The following is a 22,449-nucleotide window of genomic DNA, read 5'->3' as shown; positions in this document are numbered from 1 at the left end:
TGTAGATGCTTCATAAATACATATTTTAGAAACTATATAGTAACCACCAAGGAGACACTTGATAATTTTCATAACTTACTCCCCTATTATTAGAAATCTGATTTTCTCTACTTTTTATTATTATAAATAATGGTGCTGTGAACATCTTTGTGAAGAAATTCTTTTTCTATTTTAGATTATTTCTTGAGGATAGGGTTAAAGGTTATTAATTAGTTACTAAAAATAGCATTTATTGTTTTCTGATTACAAATATATCACATTTTCATTATAGAAAATTTAGAAAATATCAAAACAAACAGTAAATGTCACTTACAGTTGCCCTATCTAGAGATAACTACTGTTGAGATTTTGGTCTCAGACTCTGTCTCTTTATCCATTTATTAATCTTTAAATGGGATCATACCATTTTATAATCATTCAAAGCTTAGTATCTTATGAAGCCTTCCTCATTTAATTAAATAGACTCCTACCTCATAATTTCCAATGTTTTTTGGCATTCCAAAGTATCTAGTAACCATGATTTAGTTAATTCTTCCCATAACGATAGACATTTAGGTTATTTCTGGTTTTTGCTGTCTTTAATATGCTATTACTAACATCTTTGTAGAAGAATCTTTACACACATCTCTGATTATTTCCTTATAATGCTATCTGAGAATTATTTTTTTTTGCTGAGGAAGATTAGCCCTGAGCTAACATCTGTGCCAGTCTTCCTCTATTTTTTATATGTGGATCATCGCCACATTATGGCTAACAAGTGGTGTTGGTCCACACCCATGATCTGAACCTGTGAACCTGGGCCACAGAAATGGAATGCACTGAAATTAACCACTAGGCCATGGGGCTGGCCCTCTGAGAAATATTTTAAATGTTTTTATGCATATTATTGAATTGACTTCCAGGAAGTTTGCCCTCATTTAATATGTCTATCAGCTGTATTTTAGGGTTCCTGTCCCCCTTCCCCCAATCTCACTGTATGGTTATTAACAACAGAGAAATAACCTTTACTAATTTGATAAGTGAAAAAATTATTTGTAATTTGCATTTTTTTGAAGTCTAGTGAGGATTTCATGTATTTATTAGCCATCTGTATAGCTTCTTTTGTGAATTTGTTATTCATGATCTTTGCCATTTTTATGATCCCTGATATGTATTGCCAAGTTGCTTGCCAAAAGGGACTGCTAGTTTATGCTCTAGTATATATTTTTCTTTTTTGTGAATTGTCTCATGTTTCTTGCTCATTTAAGAGAATATTTTTTAGGTAGGGATATGCATTTATCTTTGAAAGTAGAATGAAAAGGGCTGAAAATATTGGAGGGGGAGGAAATATAGGAGAATTTTAGATTCTGGAAGAGGTGTGAGTTGAAGTGGAAGAAAATTGAACCTCAAAGGCAGAATGCAATGAAATATGTGATATTTTGGCTTCAGGAAATGTTATGCGATAACTATTTCATTCCTTTCCTGGGTCATTACTAAGCTCTGCGAGCAACATTCTTTAATTATGGTCTTTTGAAAAAACACAAATCACTAAGATTGTTTTTGTTTCTTTTTTTTTTGAGGAAGATTAGCCCTGAGCTAACATCTGCTGCCAGTCCTCCTCTTTTTGCTGAGGAAGGCTGTCCCTGAGCTAGCATCCGTGCCCATCTTCCTCTAATTTATACGTGGGATGCCTACCACAGCATGGCTTGACAAGCGGTGCCATGTCTGCACCTGGGATCCAAACCTGCAAACCCTGGGCCGCTGAAGCAGGACGTGCGCATTTAACCGCTGTGCCACCAGGCCGGCCCCTGTTTTTGTTTCTGATTGATGTCTCCAAGGCTAGATGGAGAATGAAGAAAAAAACGAACCAGCAAAAGAGAGATATTGATCATCAGGTTATTTAATTATCAATTTTAATACAACGTCCTCAGCAAACCATGTAGGTAAACATTTCGTCGACTTGGTGGATGGGTGGTTAGAAGAGCTTATTATGGAATCAGACATACTTTAGATTTGTGTTCTCACTCGCCTTCATAATTATTCTGATTGCTTATTTGAGCCAGAAACTATGAAAGGGCTGTGTGAGGAGTGGGATTTAATAAAAGTTTGTTGAATGAATAAATGTATGAATGAATCCTTGGCATAGATTTAGTTGCACCTGGGAATGGGCAGAGTCATGAATTCCTAGAAAGTTTTGCTAGAAATTCATAATTATTTTAAGTTATGGTAATATCTGAAGTTATTTTAAGGGATAAAATTTTAGAGTAAACTTGAAATCTGTGTAGGGAATGTCATGAAGCATAATAATCTCCATCTGTCAATCAATGATATTTTATGATTATAAGGGAATATTGTGCGGTCTTGTACTTCCTATTGCCACACTTTAAAAAGCCAATGAATCACTTGAAGAAATTAGCATCTGCTAAAGATATGGAAGGGATTTTTCTGTTTTCAGTGACAGATCAATTGTGATAAATGGTCTCATGAGAAAGTCCATTTCAGCACTTGGAAGTAGAATCATATGACAGAACTTTTACTGGTTGTATTTGTTTGGTGTGATATTTCTTTGGTGGTAGCTCCTACTGATGAATACTTTATTATTTGCTCTTATAGAAATGTAGGAAAGGAATTTAGAGGACTATTAATCTGTCTCTGAATGTGTGCGTGTGTGTTGAGGGTGATTGGGAGGGAAGAAGTCTGTGGCATGTCGAGATGTATGAAGTTCTTGGAGCTTCTGGGATAATGATTACGATTCATTGCTTTGTGGTGCTCTCACCCCTTTGTGATCCTGGTTCCTCTCTCTGAGGGTGGCCCTGCTTATCTTCCAAGGCCTGGGGAGCTGATGTTTGCTGTACATCAGTAGGATCCTCATCAGGCAGAAATTCCCTGGTGTACTGCTGTGATGCTTGGCTGTCACTGGTGAGGGATGCACTCGACTGGTCATGGCAGAGTTCAATGCCCTGGCTCAATGCCCTGGCTGTCTGAGTTTGATTTTGATGCTCCTCTTGGGTTATGTCTGCTTGCTGCGTTATTTTCTCCTGCAGGTACTCATACAGTGGACTGGAATAGACTGCACCCCTCTCCACAGAACAGGGCTCTTGGTCCCTCTGTGTCCTCTCTTCAAGGCCTGACTGGGGGACTGAAGAATCATGTCCTTTCTTGGCTGGATTTGGTTGGTCATTACCTTCACCTGCCAGCTCTTGGGGGCTTTCATCGTCTTCCTCCAATGTTGCAGTTTCCTCAAGGTGTGTCTTGGGGGAGGCTGAATTGTCCTCATCTGGACTGTTTACTGGAGCCTCATGAGTCCCTGGTACTCCACCTTCCTCTTCTTTGGTACTTGGGCCCTGGAACTTTTGCTCTTTTCTACTGTCTTCCTTTGTAGGGAGCTGTGTTATGGAAAGCTGGTCAGTGAAGTCTGCATCCAGGGCACCTGGGATCTGTGTCTCCAGGGACTTCCTGTTTTCATGTCCTGCTGTGGACTCCTGTGCCTCTGGGTGTCCACTGGGCTCCACAGCGGGGCCTGGGCTTTTGGTCCCTGAGCCCTGACTCTTGTGCTCTTCTCTGGCAGGCTGTTCCCCTTCCTTGGTGAGCTGGTCATCCTCTCCTCTCACTGCCAGCACCACTGCCTCCTGAGCTCTGTTTTTCTCACCTGGTGCTACCCGTTTCTGGTTATCTGGGTTATCATTGTGACTTTCTTGCATGGACTCTCTGAGTGGGTCTACTTGACTCTGCGAATTCCCTTGCACAGGTAGGTCACTTGTCTCTGAGCTGTTGTCACCATCCTCTGGAGTCAGGCTCTTGGGGGTTTTGGAAGACCCCTCATCATTCTGTGTGACTGTTGGTTCAGGACCCTCCCTATGGTAACCATCATCCTCTTCAATGAGCTTGTCATGAGTCTTGGTGACCCCCTTATCTTCTTCTCCAGACTGGTTCTCAAGTGATGCCAACTCCTGTGTTCTTTCTCTCACTCCTGGTGTCCCTTCTGCTGCAGGGGCATTTTTGCTGCTCACAAGTGATTCTGTTGTGCCTTCCTCAGCGTGTCTTGCCTCTTCTCCTGGGGTGATTGCTCCTTCAATTTCAGGATGATTCTGATCTACTCCTTCTGAGCTTAACTCTCGTGTCTTAGAAACTTCTTCAGCATCCCTTGCTTTCGATGATGCCTGGAGTTCCTGATACTTCCCATCCTGTTTTTGGTCTTCCAGGACTGGTAACTGAGATTTTCTCTCACTTTCTTTCTGCCCTGCTGACCCATGGGCCTCAGAACCTCTCCCCTCTTTCCATTCAGCTCTAACATTGGGTGTTTCTGAAACATTTCTGCTATCACCCTGGACTGGCAGGTCCTTTTTTTCATATTCTTTTTCCTGTGATGGTGGTTCCTGGGTCTCAGGTGTTCTACCATCATCCTCAGGTTCAAGTGCATTCTTTGTCTCAGGTGGTGTCCTGTCAGCATCCTTTCCTGGTTCTTGAGTCTCAGCTGTTCTACTATCATCCTCAGGATCAGTTGATTTCTGTGTCTGAAATGGTTCCCAGGCAGCAGCTTGTTCTGGCAGGTCAGCATGCTCTGAACTGGGCTCATCTTTTCCTTCTAGTGGAAGTTCTTGTGCTTTAGAGTGTTCCTTAACACCCTTTTCTGCTGCAGCTTCCTGATCTTCAGATGGCCTCTGTGTTGTCTCTTTTGGTGGAGAACTTTGGGTCCCCAACTTCCCTTTATGTTCTCCAAATTGCTCTCTTGTCTTAGTGCCACTTTGCTCCCTGACTGGTTTATCTCCCTCCCTTGGAATCTCCTTATCCTGTCCCTCCCCCTTTGTGGGACTGCTGATCAGTTCTGATCCTACCATTGGCTTATTTGTCTCAAGTTGGGCCCCACTGTCTCCTGTTGCTGGTACATCTTGGGCCACTTCCTGGCTCTGTTCAACTCCTTCCAGATGTTGGTTCTCAGGATCACTGTGCCCAAATTCTTCTATAGGCAGTTTGTGAGTCTGAGTGTCTCCCTGTGGGTCTATCCTGTTATGTCCAACTGCTCCCCTTTCGTTAAGGCTGAGCTGAGCTGATGATGCTATTCCTGAAGGAAACAGCACTTTGTCTTGAGTTGGTGGAGTTTCCTCTGTCCACTGGCCAGTTTCACTGGTTGCCTGAAGATCCATACTATCTGGCTTTTCCTCTGGTTTAGACACTTGTCTTGGTTCTGAATTTAGTAATGATTGTATATCAAGATAACAGAATTTCAACAAGTTGAAGATTGCAAGAACAAATTCATCAAAACTGATGGTGCCATCACTGTCAATATCCAGAAGATTCAAATTTCTCTGCACAGCATGAATGGCACGTGGCTGCATGAAAACACAGTGAGAAATCAGCCTATTTATATGTGGTCAGGTGCCCTCAGTGTCTGTATGTCTCCCTAGAACCCTCTTTTTTTAACCCTGTTCCTTAGGGACTGGTGAAATTTCCCCAAACAATAAAAAAATTGATTGATTCTGGATGCCATTTTGCATCATGGCTAAGAAGGAGCATTTAGATGTGAGTTGCATTTAGATGCATATTGGCTCGTGACTCCTCTCAGAAGCCTACTTTGCTGAAGCAATAGTTGCAGTGAGGAAAACTTCATTTTTCCCTATAGGATTTGCTAAGCAATTGCACAAAGTAGCGAGCTAAGACTGAGAAAAGTTGTTGAAAAGTTAGTGAGTGTTAAGAGCTGGTAGCCAAGTGGAAAATGAGCAGAAATTCACTTAATGCCCATCTTCCTTGGATTAAGGAGAAAGAGCAAGTGGAGAAGATTTCCACAGCTCTGTGGGCACCTCACCTGAAGAATGTCCCCAAACTCGCCCTGGATGAGCCGTCTTAGCTCTCTGCAGGTCAGTGTTGCCTCGTCACCATCCTCCCTTGCGTACTTGTGGAATGTCTCAGTTACGCAGAGGACATCTCTCAGGAGTCGAGGCATCTTTAGGAACTCAGGAGACTGTAAGAAAGAACAAACAAAGCTCGTTTTCTGGGACGGGTGCTTCAGGAAGGAGATACCAAGATCGTCCTTCTTTGTCCCTCCTCCAGTTCCACTGGCGTCATCTGCCGTATTCTGCATCTTAAAATATTGTATCTGAACTTTAGGGGTGATTTAGTTTTGTACCAGATAATGTGGTGAGACCAGATCTAGCACAGGTAGGTATTAGAAGAGACACTTCACTCACCCCACCCTACAGAAAACGCGACACTCGTGTGTTCAGAGAAAGCATTATTGCAAAAGAGGGTGGGCAAAGAACTCAACGTTAAGTATTGAAATGTACAAATGATGTCAACAGAGTGCGACCAATCCTTCCAACCTCATCTGAGAGTGTCCACCTGTTTTCTTCCTACCTTGGCTCAGTCTAGCTCCTCTGCTTAAGAAAGTGTAACTTTTAAAGTTAGTAAAGCTTCTAGAGGAAAGAGAAGTAATGGCAAGAAATCAACTCCTATGTGTGCAGGCTGAAGCAACACGTTTTTGCCAAGAAGACATGGCTCAGTGAACTCACTGGTAAAACAAAGAGTCCTGACCCTTCATTCATTACCCATCATTTAAATGACCCTATTATTTTCCATTTTAATACAGGTCTGAGGCCCATGTCTTGTTAAGTAGTATTCGTGCCTATGTCATACAAACAGTTTATATTTTTTGCAAAAGAAAATGATCAAAGAAGTTCCATAAGTAAGAAATGCATTTGGGTGGCTGGAGCTCCCAGTTTAGTATCATTAATAGTGGTCGACTTAGAGTGTGTTTCCTCTGAAATCCTTACATGGTCTCACATATAAGCAGAGCAGCGGCTGAGATCCTAAGTATGCTCACGCAGATAGTCTATGAGACTTACCTTGTTCCCGAGTGAGAGCAAGTGGACTGTGCAGCAGCGGGCCGTGAGCTGACAGCAGGCGCTGAAACCTTTTATCGACTCCCTAATTGCACAGTTAGGAAGGAGACACCCTCCGGGTCCAACGCCTGATTCATCACCACCAAACCCAGGCTCCCCTCCTTCTCTGCTGTCTGCTTGCCTTATTTCTATTTCCTTCTTTGGGCAGCTTAGGTTAAGTCTTGGCTTCAAACTCATCCAAAGGAAGGGGAAGGAGTATCTGGTTTCATTTACTGACTTTTGCAGGTTATAGTTTTGAGGGATCTTTGGGGTGGTGTTGGCTTTTTTTTTTTTTTTAACCTAAGGACACAATTACATTTCTGTTTGACAAATCATAGAGCTGGCAGGGACTTCAGAAGTCATCTGATTCCTCTCTCTGCCCACAGGATGGACTGTATTTGACCCAGCTCGGACAGATGGGTGTCAATCATGTGTTTAAAAATAGAGGCCCCATTTAGCCATGTGACAAAACTGGAGATGCCAGTTGATTCAGTGTTTCAATGCTCTGCTCCCCGTGCCCAAAGGCAGAGTTAGGAAAAAAACCTCTTGCTGCGTGTGCAGAACTTTACTTACCTAAGATGTGCTATTTTTAAAATGCGATTGATATCTGCTCTTTAAAGGCACTTTTATAATCCAAGGAGCTTAGAAATTAGCATCTATATTACTGTGTTCTTTCTGTAAAGGGGAAAAGGAGACAGAGAAACCATCAAGCTGAAGACGGGTAGGAGTGAGCCTGAGATGCTAAACTAGCAAATGTTTTTTCACCTCCTAGATCTGGGTCCATTTTACTACAGAATATTTAATTAACAGGAGATTTGGATTCAGTTGTTTTTTTAGACATTTAGAGAGAGAATAGAATATGTTTTAAAACTTTCTTGCCTGCATTCAAAAGGATATAAGAAATAGATCCATGAAAACAAGTGTAAAAGACAAAGACCAAGACAATGGAGGAGTGGGAATTATGTGAGAAGACTGAGGCTAAGGAAAGCATTGATACTGAGCAAATCGGTGTTCTGATCTTCCTGATAATCAAGACAAGTACAAGGGAACTGAATCTTGGGGGCCAAATCCATGTTGATAGTCTCCACTTATAAAAAAATGTCTCAGCATTTCCCTAAAAGGGAGAAGACTTCTACCGAGAATTGGAATTGGCATGCGAAGGTCATCGTAATTCTGATCAGTCAACATCCCCTGAGTACCAAGTATTTCTCAGACACTGTGCCAGGCATGGGGGTGTTTAAAGTTGAGTAAGTTGTATCTCCCTGCCCTGAAGCTCATGAGCCAGTCTCATGAGAAATGACTGAAGGAAACCACGTTCAAGGCTGGATTGAAAAGAAAGACTTAGGGAAGGCATAATAGCTGTTTTCAAATATTTAAAGGCTTTTCATGGGGATGAGGAATGGGGTGGGAAGAGAAAGGAACTAATGTTCATTAAACACTTGTGACATGTCAGGAGCTTTACATGGGCTGTCTTACTTAATCCTCACAGGCCTTTCAGGTAGTTATTATCCTCTTTTAACAGATAAGGAAGTTAAGGCTCTTAGCTGTTAAGTAACTTGCCTAGGTCAGTACTTAGTAAATGGTAAAGCCAGGATTCAGAATTGAAATGCTTCTAGAATCTATGTCTCTGAGCCCATGGTGTCTCTATTATCTTGAGTTCCTTATTCTGTATAATGCCAGAGAATAGAACTAGAATCAATGGTTGAAACTTTCTGAAAAGCAGGCTTTAGTTCTTATTAAGAAGTTTTAAGGAGTAGAGTTGACTGACAATGGTATAGGCTGCTCCCAAAGTAATGGGATCCCTGTCACTAGAGCTGTTCAAATAGAGGCTGAACGATAATCCATTGACTAGGTTATAGGAGGAGCCCTGCCAAAGGAAGCAGTAAGCCTGGAGCGGCTTACAGTAGAGGGCACAGGGCTCTTCCAACTCAAAATGTCCATGGTTTTAGCTTATAGTTTCTATTTAGAAAGCCAAGGGTGGGTTTTGCCTTGTCTCTGAACAATGTAAGGGCTGGCTCCCTAGGCCTTTTACAGGCATTTCTATTTTTTCAGTGCTTACTCAAGACCATTTAATTAATACCCATACTTATGGGTGGGTAGTGACTCAAAGGGATGGCAGCAGGAGGAGGGAGATGCTGAATGGAAGGAGAAGGATAAGGATGAATTTCTTTTAAGAAAATTACTTAGACTGCTGTACAATAAGCCACAAACAACTCTATCATCACCAAAGAAAAAACCCTGATTGCCGTTTCTTCTTTCTCCGAAAAGATCCCTCTAACAGTCCCTCTGTGATGTCCTCTCCACCTCTCCACTCTAATTTTGTATAGGGATAGTGAAGAAAGGAAGAGAGAGCGAGCAAGAGAGGGAGAGAGGGAGAGAGCGTGCAGTGAAAAGAAGTTGATTAATACAGAACTATGTTTAAGGGCCTTTTATTCTTCAAAGGCCACAACTGAAGTTTTGGATGAAGGCTTCAAATAAAACACATATGGTGGCTACTTTGGAAGAGATGGCTAATAAAGTAATTTTTAATGATTCTCTATAATACTGGAAAATTTGGCATGTAAAAAAGAAGCCTTCAGCTTATGTTTATAATTTTATTATCTTTTTTGCTTATCATAGAAGTAGTAGGAGTTTATTTAAGATGATGCTGGACTGAGCAAATATTATTAATCTTCCTCCTGGAATCCTCTAAAATGAAAATATAGATATATAAAAATTAAAAAACTAGAACTATGAACAGAACTGGAAGAGAATCACAGTTGAGTTTCAATAAATTTATGGAAGAGAAAAAGTAGTTGGTAGAATGTTCATGATAGAAACAAGCGGAGAGAGGCACAGCCTGGAATGTGTTATGAGGCAGTGGTGGAGGTGAAGGCAGATCTGGCCATCAGAACCTGGAGAACCTCTAGACTCAGAATTAGCAGGTATGATGGAGGTGGGAGTGAGAAGTGGGGCTTTAAACAGAGAAAGCAATTGAAAGTTTGTGTAAGGAACTTATGTCTCAGTGGTCATTCCCATCTCCCTCCTCTACTTTAGAGCACGGAGCATAGACATCTGGGCACATGTTGCCTAACCTTGGCAAAACCCCAAATGGCTCTTTCCTAAAGAATTGAACAAACTTCCTGGAAAAGGTAAATGTAATCTCCTTGAGGGCAGTAATCTGTATCTTATTTTCTACTTTATCCTCAGAAGCTGTAAGAGTATCTGGACTATGGTAGGTGCTCTGTCATATTTGTTGACTAATAGAGGGAAAGATAAGGCATCTAATACAGATATTAATGCTCCAGGAAAACCCTCTCCATATGGCATTGGGGATACACTGGGGAGGGAGGATCTGCAGCCTGACAGCCATTTCTTTGCAAATTGACAGGCTTCTCCTCCACCCTGACACAAGTTCTCATTTCGAAAGAGAGCTGGTGTGAAATAGACCTATTTAAGCAAATCAGAAGAAACTCAGATCTTTTTATTGCTATAAAGGGGCAACTAAGAATATTTAGGCATATGAATAAGTCAGCAGCACAAAAGAGAAAGAACAAGATAAACAGACATACTGACCCCAGAGGAAATAGTTATAATTCAGGATGCAGAAAGAAGTTAAAAACTCTAATTAACATATTCCAAAGAGATTAAATGAGACAAGACCAGGATGCTCTAAAAGAGCAACCAGAGAACAAAAATCAGAGAATAAAAAAGTATTTTAGATTAAAAATAACTGTTGAAATTAAAAAAAGCAGTAGCATTTAAAAAACACCGAAGTTGACAAAATCTTCTAGAATAGCATCATCCAACACAACTTTAGATATTTGAACTGTCCCATCTGATAGCCACTAGCTATATGTGGCTTGAAATGTGGCTAGTGTGACTGAGAAACTAAATTTTTAATTTTATTTCATATTTATTAATTTAAATTTAAATCAAATAGCCACATTTGTCTAGTGACTACCTTCTTGGACATTACAGTTTTAAAATATAAAGCAAAAAGAGAAAGAAATGTAAAAGGTGGGAGAAAAGATAAGAAACATACAGAATTAATTTAGGAGGTCCCATCTCTAACTAATAGGAACCTCAGAAAGATAAAACAGGGGAAAAAAAGGAGAATAATTTATCAAGGAATTAATAGATTCCCTGGAGACTTCACATTTTAAAAGGTCCACAAAATGTCCACCTAGATGTCTCTTTGGAAATTTCAGAACACCAAGAGGAGGAAAACAAAGGTCAAGTATCTTGCCTAAGGCTACAAAGCTGGTAAGTGGTAAACCCAGTTTTTGCTCTCAGGCAATCTTGCTTCTATGCCCATGTACTTAACATAACAATGTAGACATTTATTGGTTTCCAAATGTTAGAGTCTGTACATGTAAAAACTATGGTATATTAGGTTGTGGTTAGAAATGTAAGAGCGATACCATCAAAAGTTGATGGAAAAAGAAAAATAAGTATATTATTTAGAGTTAGAAAGGTGACAGAAAATTAGAATAATGAAAATATTAAACATTAACAAAGGGAGAGGAGAAGAGAGGTGGAGTAAGTGATTTAAGTTGTCACCTATCATAGTGGAGATATTTAAAATTGATAAATTTTACTACCAGAAAAAAAATTTAAAGAGAGTTTTTCTCTGAGGAATGGGACTGGGGTTAAAAAGATGTGAGGCAGGACACTTGGTTATTCTAAAATTTTTGTCATAAGTTTTTCTGTACCTTTTAATATGTTCTCATTTATGTTCTGAAATTACTTTAATAAATTAATTTTTAATGTTATAGATTTTACTTATAGAATATATAGAGAAAAACTTAACATTTATTAACAGTCCTTACTTAGTAAACTTTTTATGTGTATAAACCTTATGTTCCCAGTTACATTTTGATTACCAAAAGGGAAAGACTGTGAAATATATATACTTTATGGCAATTAGCTTTTCTAGAAGAAGTATAGTGGAAAAAAAATAACCGCTTGAGTTACAATTAGATAACCTGTTCCACCTGTTCAAAACCCACCTTTACCACTTATTATCATCCCTATATCACGAGTATTTACATTGTATACAGTTTTTCTCATTTTCTCTCAAACTGTCTTTACCAAGCTAAAATCATTCAGTTCACACCATTTTGTAATTTGCTTTGTTTTATTTGATGAGTAGCTTTCCAGTCATTAAACATTTTTCTACAAATTTTTTTGATATGGGTATAGCATTCCATTATATGAATATACTATAGTATATTTAACCATCCTCTTTTGGGTATTTTAATTGTTTGCAGTTTTTCATTATTATAAGCTATGGTGTGATGAATATCTTGTAGTAAATCTTTGTGTACACCATGGTCAAACTTTTAAGGAGTCCTAGGCCCCTCCAAATGATGCCTCAGAGCCTTTCCTAACAAGGACAGTTTTGTAAATGAAATGGTTGATGTTATAGGTAGCACATCATTTTGTATTTAAATAGAAAAATGTTTTTATGTGTTGTGCAAGCACATAATAGCACATTGAGGCCTTTGTATAATGATCATGTGCAGTGTATTTACACTTGCGTTACAGGATTTTCTTTCAGTGCAATTAGATGGCCAAGAAATAGCTGTTGAATAAATGAATGAGAAAGGCCACATGGGTCTAGGTCTGCACTTCTGTAGTTATCTGGCCTTAGACAAGTTTTGAAACCATTCTTAGTCTGATTTCCTTATTTGGAAATGGGAAAGGAGGGGGCAATATTGTCCAGAATTCTGGAATTGTAGCACTGATTAAATGAAATAACATATGTAAAAACACTTAGCAAAAACCTCTGGCTTATACTGCATTATGCTGACTTAACAACTCTGAGAAGGCTGGGACTGTGTCTGCTTTGATCACTTGTATCACCAGCCCAGCACAGTGCCTGGAACAGAGTAGGTCTCAATAAATATTTGTTAAGTGAAAAAAAATTGAGAGAAGTGTACTAAAATGAAAGAGTCCTGGACCAAAATTTAAAGAACTGGGCTGATTCCAGCCCTATCTCTAGCTCTCTAACTTTGGATCTTTTATTTCAATAGATTTAGTGCCCTGATGAAAACTGAAAGGTACGGACTTGACAATAATAATATCATTTACTGAGTGCTTACCTGATATTTTGCACACATTATTTCTACTCTTCATAACAAAAACCTAAGTTTTCATGACTCCAAAACCTGAGTTCTGTATGCTATGTCATGCTGCCTCCCTGCTAATGGCCAGAGTAATTTCCAAGCTCTAACAGCTCATAAATCCCTTCTACCTTACACTGGTCACAAATATATTTGGTGGATGAATCAGCATTTTAAACTTCTAGGAACAATGGTAGGAAAAAAATTGGTCTATTATATAAAGAACTATTATTTTATTATATGTTACTTTGGAACTTATTGTCACTTGGAACCACCCCATATCTGGAATAATAAATTCAGTTTTCGCAGTCCTTGTCCATTGCCTCCTCTCCTTACAGCTCTCCCATTTGCCGATTCACAAGTTATTGGGTTTTCTATCTCATTTGAACCCCCAGTCCACAGACCTGTGTCTCTTCATCCCTGCCTATACCCTCTTGCTTTCCTCTCCTGCTTAGATTCTGTGATGGTTTAGATTCTGTGACAATTTTATGTGTCAGCTTGGCTGGGCGACAGTGCCCTGATATGTGTCAAACGTTATTCTGGACATTCCTATGAGAGTGTTTTTGGATAAGATTAACATGTAAATGTGTGGATTTTGAGTAAAGCAGATTGTTGTCTATAATGTGGTTGGGCCTCATTCGATCAGTTGAAGGCCTTAACAGAACAAAGACTGACCTCCCCTGAGCGAGCAAGAAGAAAGTCTGCCAGCAGATGGCCTTCAGACTTGAACTGCAACTCTTCCTTGAGTCTCCAGCCTGCTGGTCCATACTGCAGATTTTGGACTTGCCAACCTCCATTATCATGTGAACCAATTCCTTAAAACAGTCCTCTCTCTCTTTCTCCATATATACAGATGTATCTATATCTCCTGTTGGTTCTGTTTAACTGGAGAACCCTGACTAATGCAGATTTCACAGTCCATCACTCTATCTCTTGTGGGTATCCTCAGTTCCCTTTCTGTCTCTCGGTCACATCTGCCTGGAAAAATCTCAGCCTTAGTTGTGTCTGTCTTCTGCACCTGTGCTACGGAGAATGGCTGAGAAAAATCTCCCAGCTGAACACGTTGGTGCCGTAATAAATTCATGGTCTCTAACTTCACCTGGAAACTCAGCCCTTTTTGGTGATCATACAGATTCCATGATTAGTTTTCTCTTCTGTGCTCTACAACAGTTATTTTAAACCATCTTAACTCTCTTCAGTATTTGACTCCCTCCCCTCCTTTTTCACCCTTAGAAGATAATCTTGCCTCTTTAATTCATACAGAAAATGAAAGTCATCAGACCAGAATCCCTAAACTTTATTTTACCAAACTACAAACTTATTGGCATCTATTTACATTCATGTTTTCTTTCTGTTACATCAGAAAAGTTATCCATCTAAGCTTAATGCCTCTCTCTGGATCCTAATTTTTTCCTGCCTTCTCAGGAAACTTGCTTTGTTGATAATTCCCTCTCTTTTCTGTACTGCAGCCTCTCTTCATGGGTTCCTTCCCATCAGCATTTATGCACACTCAAGTCCCTCCCATGTTATAAAATCCTATCTCGTGCTCACAACCCTACCCAACCGTTCCCCTGCCCTTCATGGTTAGTATTCTTGAAAGATTTGTCTTCTTATTTTTCTGCTTCCTTTCCTTGCATTCCTCAACCCCGTTCCACTGAAATATAGGAGATCATCACTGACCACTGTGTTATGGAATCATCACACACTTTTCAGCACCTGTCTAGCTTGGCTTCTCTGAAATATTTGATGATAACTGCCTCCTCTTTCTCGCAGCATCTTCTTTCCTAGTTTTTGTGACACCACATACTCCTAGTTTTCCTCCTACCTCTTTGACTGCTCCTTTTTAGTTTTTATCTTTTGCCTTTCTCTTAAATGTTGCTGTTCCTCAGAGTTCTGTCCTAGCCCAGTTCTTCATTTTCTTCTTTCTCCATGTCTTAAATAATCTTCTCTACTCTTACGGCTTTGATTACTACTGATAGGCTGATATTCCCCAGTTATATATTAAATCCAATCTCTCACCTGAGCTCTATACCCATGTAACCAATTCCAACAAACATCACTTCCCGGAAGCCTCCAAGGCACCTCCAACTCAATGTAAGTAAAACTGAACTTGTCATCTGCCCTTACTACAAACCTGAGGCTCCCTTGTGAGTCCATATAAATAATGGCACCACTATCATCCAGTTTCTCCACCTATAAACCTGATATCATATTTCATCTCCTCCTCTCTATTATCTCTTCAATATATCACCAACTCTTATTGATTCTAATTCTAAAATATCTGTCAAATATATCTGCTTTTCCCTATCCCCACTTCCATTATCCTAGCTCAGGCTATCATTGTCTCTCACAGGGATTCCTGCAATATCCTCCTAATGTTCTCTCTGCTGCCATCTTGACCTTCTCCAATCCGTTCTCTACATTGCAGCCAGAGTGATCCTTATAAATTGTGAATCTGGTTAATCACTCCACTGCTTAAAATGACAATGATTCTTTGTTGCCCTCAAGATAAACCTACTATGGCTTACCAGGCCCTCATAACTTCTCAAGCCTCGTCTCTTGCCATTTATCTCCTGGTATTCTAAGCTCTAGTCGGATTTGATTTTGACTGTCTTGAGCTCATGGTGTCCTCTCTTGCCTCCAGTCTTTATTTATTTATTTTTTTTAAGGATTGACACCTGGGCTAACAACTGTTGCCAATCTTTTTTTTTTTTCCTGCTTTATCTCCCCAAACCCGCCCTGTACACAGTTGTATATCTTAGTTGCAGGTCCTTCTAGCTGTGGGATGTGGGATGCCGCCTCAACGTGGCCTGACGAGTGGTGCCATGTCCATGCCCAGGATCCGAACCCTGGGCTGCCGCACCGGAGTGCGCGAACTTAACCACTCGGCCACGGAGCCGGCCCCTGCCTCCAGTCTTTAAATATGAATTTCACTCTGCCTGGAAAGCTCTTTCTTTTCCTCTTCACCAACCTAACTTCCTACCTATTCTCAGATTTCAGCTTAAACGTCAGTTCCCTTGGGAAAGCTTTTCTTGACACTGCTAGGTGGAGTTGGATGTTGCTGTTCTCATAAACTGTGTTCTTCTCTGACCATAGCACTTATGGCAGGATGGTATGAAACTCATCTTCCCCTCTCACTTCTACCCATCCTCTCCTCACCCATGGTCAGAGATGAAACCTGGAGATTAACTGGGTCATGATCCACATATGAGGACATTTTGCAAGGTGCTCCAGGGAAAAAGGGAGGCACACGCACTCTTAGCATAATAAGGCCAGGATTATTCTTTCATAAGAAATAGAGTCAAAGTAATGCTAATAAGAGAAATAAAATTGACTCATATATACAAGACAAGGAGGCTTTCAAAAAGAAAATGACCCTCATGGTGATAAGTTATATTTGAATTCAAATGCTTATGAGAAAAGCAGCCACTGCCTGGAATGGAAATCTTGCTGTTGCTTCTCACTACAGTCACCCCCCAACAATGCATGAGACCAGAATCCACCTTTCCCTTGAACTACCCCTGCATTCTCATCCGACTAAAGGGCACCGACAGATACTAATATCAGAGCTTGTTCCAGTTCCCAGGCAGAACCAGAACAAACTGAGCGAGAAGAATCATGAACATTCAGAAACGCCCACTGTTGAGGAATTTTCAGTATATAAGAAAGGACTTAGGGCTTCAATATTCAGAAGGGAGGGATGGCAGTAGAGCCCTTGGACAAAAAGAGCTATAAGGGTTATAGTAATTAATTCACTTGACAAATATTTATTGAATGCTTACATTATGCATCTAATTCTCACAACTCCTTGAGCCAGGTTTTTTAGCATAAAATTAAGAAGACTTCAGAGGGTCTAGGAACTTTTGAAATCCTAGGCAAAATTTTTGAGTATGTAGATTTTTCTAGTGCAACAGTCTACATATTTTATCAGAATTTCATAGAGCTCTCTCACTTATTGTTTATCATGGAAAGAATATATAAAATCAAGAATTCCAAGTTATAGTCTCTTTTTTTTTAAGGTATGCTTTTTGGTGAGGAAGATTGGCCCTGAGCTAACATCTGTTGCCAATCTTCCTCTTTTTTTTCCTCCCCAAAGCCCCAGTACATAGTTGTACATCCTAGTTGTAAGTCCTTCCAGTTCTTCTATGTGGGACTCCACCTCAGCATGGCTTGATGAGGGCTGTGTATGTTGGCGAACACTGGGCCGCTGAGCACAAGAACTTAATCACTATACCACCAGCTGGCCCTATAGTCTCTGTTTTCAAGGTATTCACAATCTTGTTGGGCAGATAAAGCAAGTATAAAGCTAATTAAGGCAGAATATTGTAATCAATTAAGAATAGTAAAGATAATAGATATCTTAGAACCTTAGTGAAGAGAGAGATCATTTTGTCAGGGTGATTAGGAAAAATTTTAGGGAAGAGGTGGGACTCAACCTGGCTCTTTTAAACTGAGCAGAAATTGTCCCCGTAGACAGGAAGAAGAGAGTCATTCCAAATAGATAAAATTAGGCCAATAAGTCTTTGAAGTAAGGACAATCGTAAGATGTCCTAATGACAACAAATAGACTAGTCTGGTTTGAACATAGTTGGCTTCAGCAGTGTCATGGGGGCCAGAGATTAAAAGGCAGATTGTCTCTAGAACGTGGAGGGCCTTACATTCCAAATTGAAGACCTTAGACTTTATCTTGCAGAAAATGCCATGCATTACACAAGGAGGATAATGACAAATATTAAAAAGTTTTTGTAATTTGAGTGCTTGCCATGGATGTCCCGAGGGTTCAGAAAATTACAACCTATTCAGAAGTCTACCTTTTGGGTTAGTTTCAGATTATTGTATGTGATTGCAATAAGCTCTTTACTAACAAGGGGATCATGGGATTATTACATATTACATAGATTATAATCTTCAGCAGATCACAGTCCCGGTACACTTACTGAACAAACTCATAATTACTATGACTGAATGAAAATCTTAGCAATGTGTAATTAGTGCAGAAGATGAAGCAGAGATGGGTTCATACTTAACTAATGGACACTGACTTCTAGTTTGAGTGAAACCAAGTTCCAGGACTTCATTTTCTCCTCCAAAAAGAATGCGAGTAATTAAATGCATATGTGCAGTTCATAAAGGCAATGAAAGTGGGGTAGGTTTGGGTCTTCTCCCTCAATGAATAAACCTGGGATGATAGGAAGGTGCTCTGGAGAGGAATTTGGGAGACAAATAGGGGGAAGTTCAGATCTGATTGGCTAGAAAGGAAAGATCTTTGAAGCTGGAACTAGGCTCTGATGATCACCTTTATCAGTTATTTCTCTTCCCTGTTTTCTATTAAAGGTAGAAGCTGGGGTGAGGGATTATTTGAGTTGCTTTGAAAGTTTCAGTTGAATAAGCTGAACGTTAGATTTAAAGTAATTTTTTTTCAGTCCTGGGAATAACCTTTGTGATATCTACTCCAGTCTCATAATTTGAAATATGAAACAGTGGAGGCCCAGAAACCTGAAGTGTCTTGCATGAGGACACACAGATAGTAAAGTGAAGGAAGAGGCCAGAATGGCTACTTTACCACTGTATGCGTATTACCTAGAATGCCTTGCATATAGCAGGATCTCAATAAATATTTGCTGAATGAATGAAGCTCAGGCTTCTGATTCCTTGTAGCATTCTTTCCACCACACCAAAGAAACTATGGCAGATATAACAAAAAAGAGTGTCTTTGAGCAGACAGGATCTGCTTGTACAATGTTAAAGGGTAAAGATAATCAGGATAAAGATAGGTTTCTCTAGCAACATGACCTCACCTTACATCGTGTATTAGTTTGCTTGAGCTATCATAACAAAGTGCCACAAACTGAGTGGCTTAACCAACAGAAATTTATTTTCTCACAGCTCTGGAAGCTAGAAGTCTAAAACCAGGGTGTTGGTAGAGTTGGTTTCTTCTGAGCGTCATGAAGAAGGATCTGTTCCAGGCCTCTATCCTTGATTTATAGATGGCCATATTCTTTCTTTATTTTCACATTATCTTCCGTTGGTCCATGTATGTGTGCAAATTTCCACTTCTCATATTGGATTAGGGCCCACCTAATGAATTCATTTTAATTTAATTACCTAATTAAATATTATATCTCCAAATACGGTTATATTCTCTAAAGTACTGAAGGTTAGGACTTCAACATATAAACTTTTAGAGGGAACACAATTCAGCCCCTAACACATGGCGACCAGGTTTTCCAACACAGAGTATATTAAACTCTCAACCTCTTTCTCCAGCAGCAGCCACAGTGATGTAAATAGAGCTCCCAGTTTATAGTTAAGCAGCCAATTGCACAACAATGTCAAGGTTCTGCCCATGCATGTATGTTATCCAGGTGGAGCAGGAGGATTGGACTGCCAGCATGTTCTCCTGCCAGCATGCTAAAAGAAGAGCCATAGGGCATGGGCTGGTTGACACATTTTTTTTTTAACTACATGTTATTACAACTGTGATGAAACAATGCTTTCTTCTTTGGAAGTTGGCTCTTTCCTCATCTTGTAAAGTGCTACAAGAAGTCTGAAGGGCTTTGATTGTTTTTACTATAATTATTATTGTTGAGCTGTAGCTTGACTGATGAGTGTATATTTCAGGAGTATCCTGGGGCTGGCATTTATAAGAAGGCTCTGAAATGAGTGCCCATTGAGAGGATCCTGGGGAAAGGCAGTAAGGCTCTTCTAGGGTTTCTTGGAACATCAAGCATACACTTACTTTAGGAGAAAAATAGTTTTGTAGTTAGAAATCATTTGAAGAATATGAAGTTCCAAAGGGCAGGGGATTCTAGGTTCTGTCTTTGGTGGGTATCTGCTATTTAAGTTAAAAAGAGAGAGATGCTGGTGCTCCCTGTAGAAAATGCCACCTTACTGTATCAGAGTGATACTCAGCTTAGCTTTCTTGTCTTCACCATTGACAAAAATGTTGAGTGTCTATAATTTAGGACATCTTCTCATCCATGACCCTCACAATTAGAAATGATGCTATTCTGGATTCCGGCCTTTTTGGATTTATTCCTAATTACCAAGGTGTGAATACTAAATAAAGACTCCAGCAGGTAGCACAGGGGTATTTGGATCATTAGATGATATTTTGATGCTTTTGTCCTGATTACTGTTAAGCACCTTCTGACTAAGTCACTTCATAGATTGTGTTGCTTAAATTAATAGGTCATCTACAATTCCTGTAATGCTGAGCTGAACTTTCAGGCCATTTTCTACTATTGGCTCATCAGCCATCGGAGACCAAGAAACTGCTGTATTCTCAGAAGAAAATGTTAACAAACACTGGGAGTGCCATTATTTGTTATGACCAGTGAGTCACTGCAAGAAAGGGCACAGAAAGCTGTGGGGTCAAGAACAAAAACACGTGGAAAGAGAATCCTAGTTTGGGGATGGAAATAATACAGAGCTCACCCTAACAGGGAGAAATAGTTGGGGAAAATAGAGTGATTTTTTTTTCCCTTTTTCATATTTAGACATAGATAAGAGTAACCAAATAGCTTAAAATGACTGAGAACTTTCATCAGTTCCCAGACCATTAGATCCTGAGTTATGATTTGATGCACAGTTAAAACAGACAAAAATATTTGTTTGCCAAACATTTATTATTAATTTTTTATACAGTCAAATTATTTTAACAAGAATGTCTCCAAGGTAGTATCAATAGGCCTCAAAGGATTGTGGGCTGATGGGTCTTGTCAAAGGGCCTCTAGGAACTTGCCCCGCTGTTCACAGATTTTTCCCTTCCCTCCCCCAGAATGCTCTCTGTGATCTCTTATTGGCCCTAGAGCAAGATAGATGTTTACAGGATCCTGAGCAGGTTCCCTCTCAGCTCAAATTAACAAAGGCAATATTCTCAAACTCATCAAAGATTAGGGGGAGAGAACTGAGCACTACAGACTACAGCAGACACAGTTTTAAAATTTGAGCTCTGGAGTTGTTTGAGAAACATCTTGCTTTTGCTTCATGAGATTTTGTGTTTACGGAAATAAGTGTAAAAAAAATCTTGATTCAGCTTCTAAGTCTTCAAGCTAAACTTTATTCTTGACAGATATTTCTTCCAGTTATGGGCTGATTTCACAGGGAGTTTTTCTGTAGAAGTCACTCCCCTGGGACTGTTCAAGTGTTGTTGTAAAAATTCGGTCCTCTCCAGAATCTGTAATAATTATGCCACAAAAGATGAGAGGCTATTTAGAGGTAAATATTAAGGTCATTTAGGCCCAAGAAGAAATACCAACTTGAACATTAAAAAATCTCAACTCCCACAAGATGGATCAACCATTGAAAAAAAAATGCCCAATTCGTTTGAATCTCAAATCGTCATATTATTCTTGTCGCTTTTGAAAGCAAAAAATCAACATGTTCCCCAAACAAAACTACTTAAACAAATTAAGTGATTTATATGTTTTTCAAAATGCACACCACATCTGCACCAAAGAGCAAAGACATCCTGCAGTAAAGAACTACTTGAGGAAGAATAAAAGACAGGAATAGAAAGTACATGATGACATCAGTGTAGTTGAAGATTTTGGAAAAAAAGACATTCTAACGGAGAGCTTTCCCACAACCAGAAACATCTGAGGCATTCGGTACTCAGCGTTTCTCACTTTCCTTTGCTAGCAGCTTTGGCAGGTGTCGGGGTATCGGCGGCATCTAAGGGCGGTACTGCGATCTCTGCTCCTGGATGTACTCGTAGAGGGGGCTGGAGCGCACCGGGACGCTGGCAAACTGACGCTTGCCGGGCTCCAGAACCTGCCGACGAGCCTTGTCTGCCTCCCAGACCTGGCCGCGGCTCTGCTGCGCTTCGCGCTCTTGGCGGCGCCTCTGCTCCTCCTCCTGCTGGCGGCGGAGCTGTTCTTCTTGCCGGAATTTCCTCTCCCGCTCCTGCCGGCGCCTCTGCTCTTCTTGCCGCAGTTCTTGTTCCTGACGACGCCACTTCTCCTCGCCGGCAAACTGCGGCTCCGCCCGGAACTGCTGCTCCCGCTCCTGCCGGCGTCTCAGCTCTTCCTGCTCCTCGCGCCGCAGCTGCTCTTCCTCGCGGAACTTCCTGTCCTGCTCCTGGCGCCGTCGCTTTTCTTCCTCTCGCTCCTGTGGGAGGCTCTGCTCTTCCTCGAGGAACTTCCTGTCCTTCTGCCACCGGCGTCTCTCTTCTTCCTCTTGCTCTGCGCGCCTCAGTTGTTCCTCCTGGGAGAAGGCTCCATCTAGTTCCTGGCGGCGCAGCCGCTGTTCCTCCTCGCGGAACTTTCTGTCGCGCGCCTGGCGAAGCTGTTGTTCGCGCGCCTGGCGACACAGCTGCTGTTCCTCCTCACGCAACTTTCTGTCGCGCTCTTGGCGGCGCAGCTGCTCTTCCTTTTCCTGCAGGAGCTCCTTCTCCTCACGGAACTTTCTGTCGCGCTCCTGGCGAAGCTGTTGTTCGATCTCCTGGCGGCGCAGCTGCTCTTCTTCCCTTTCCTGCAGGAGCTGCT

General features: G+C 40.7%; 2 protein-coding genes across 2 annotated transcripts in view; both read right to left on the bottom strand.

Annotated features, from left to right (window-relative positions):
- Positions 1-1,861: 1,861 nt before the first annotated feature.
- On the bottom strand, positions 1,862-6,948 carry TCHHL1 (trichohyalin like 1). Its single transcript, XM_046683576.1, has 3 exons — positions 6,819-6,948; positions 5,783-5,938; positions 1,862-5,309 (listed from the first exon to the last, which is right to left on the bottom strand). Exons 2-3 carry the CDS (start codon positions 5,918-5,920, stop codon positions 2,733-2,735), a joined length of 2,715 nt encoding a protein of 904 aa, XP_046539532.1. The 5' UTR covers positions 5,921-5,938; positions 6,819-6,948; the 3' UTR covers positions 1,862-2,732.
- A 13,622-nt stretch (positions 6,949-20,570) lies between these two features.
- The window catches only part of TCHH (trichohyalin), a 6,041-nt gene continuing 4,162 nt past the window's right edge, over positions 20,571-22,449 (bottom strand). Inside the window, exon 4 of the mRNA XM_046682655.1 lies at positions 20,571-22,449. Coding sequence (XP_046538611.1) covers positions 21,638-22,449 — 812 coding nt within the window. The 3' untranslated portion in view covers positions 20,571-21,637.

This window comes from Equus quagga, chromosome 13 (genome assembly GCF_021613505.1).
Source record: "Equus quagga isolate Etosha38 chromosome 13, UCLA_HA_Equagga_1.0, whole genome shotgun sequence".
Lineage (NCBI taxonomy): Eukaryota > Metazoa > Chordata > Mammalia > Perissodactyla > Equidae > Equus > Equus quagga.
The sequence above is the reverse complement of the archived record's forward strand: the minus strand, read 5'-3'. Positions and strand labels throughout refer to the sequence as shown.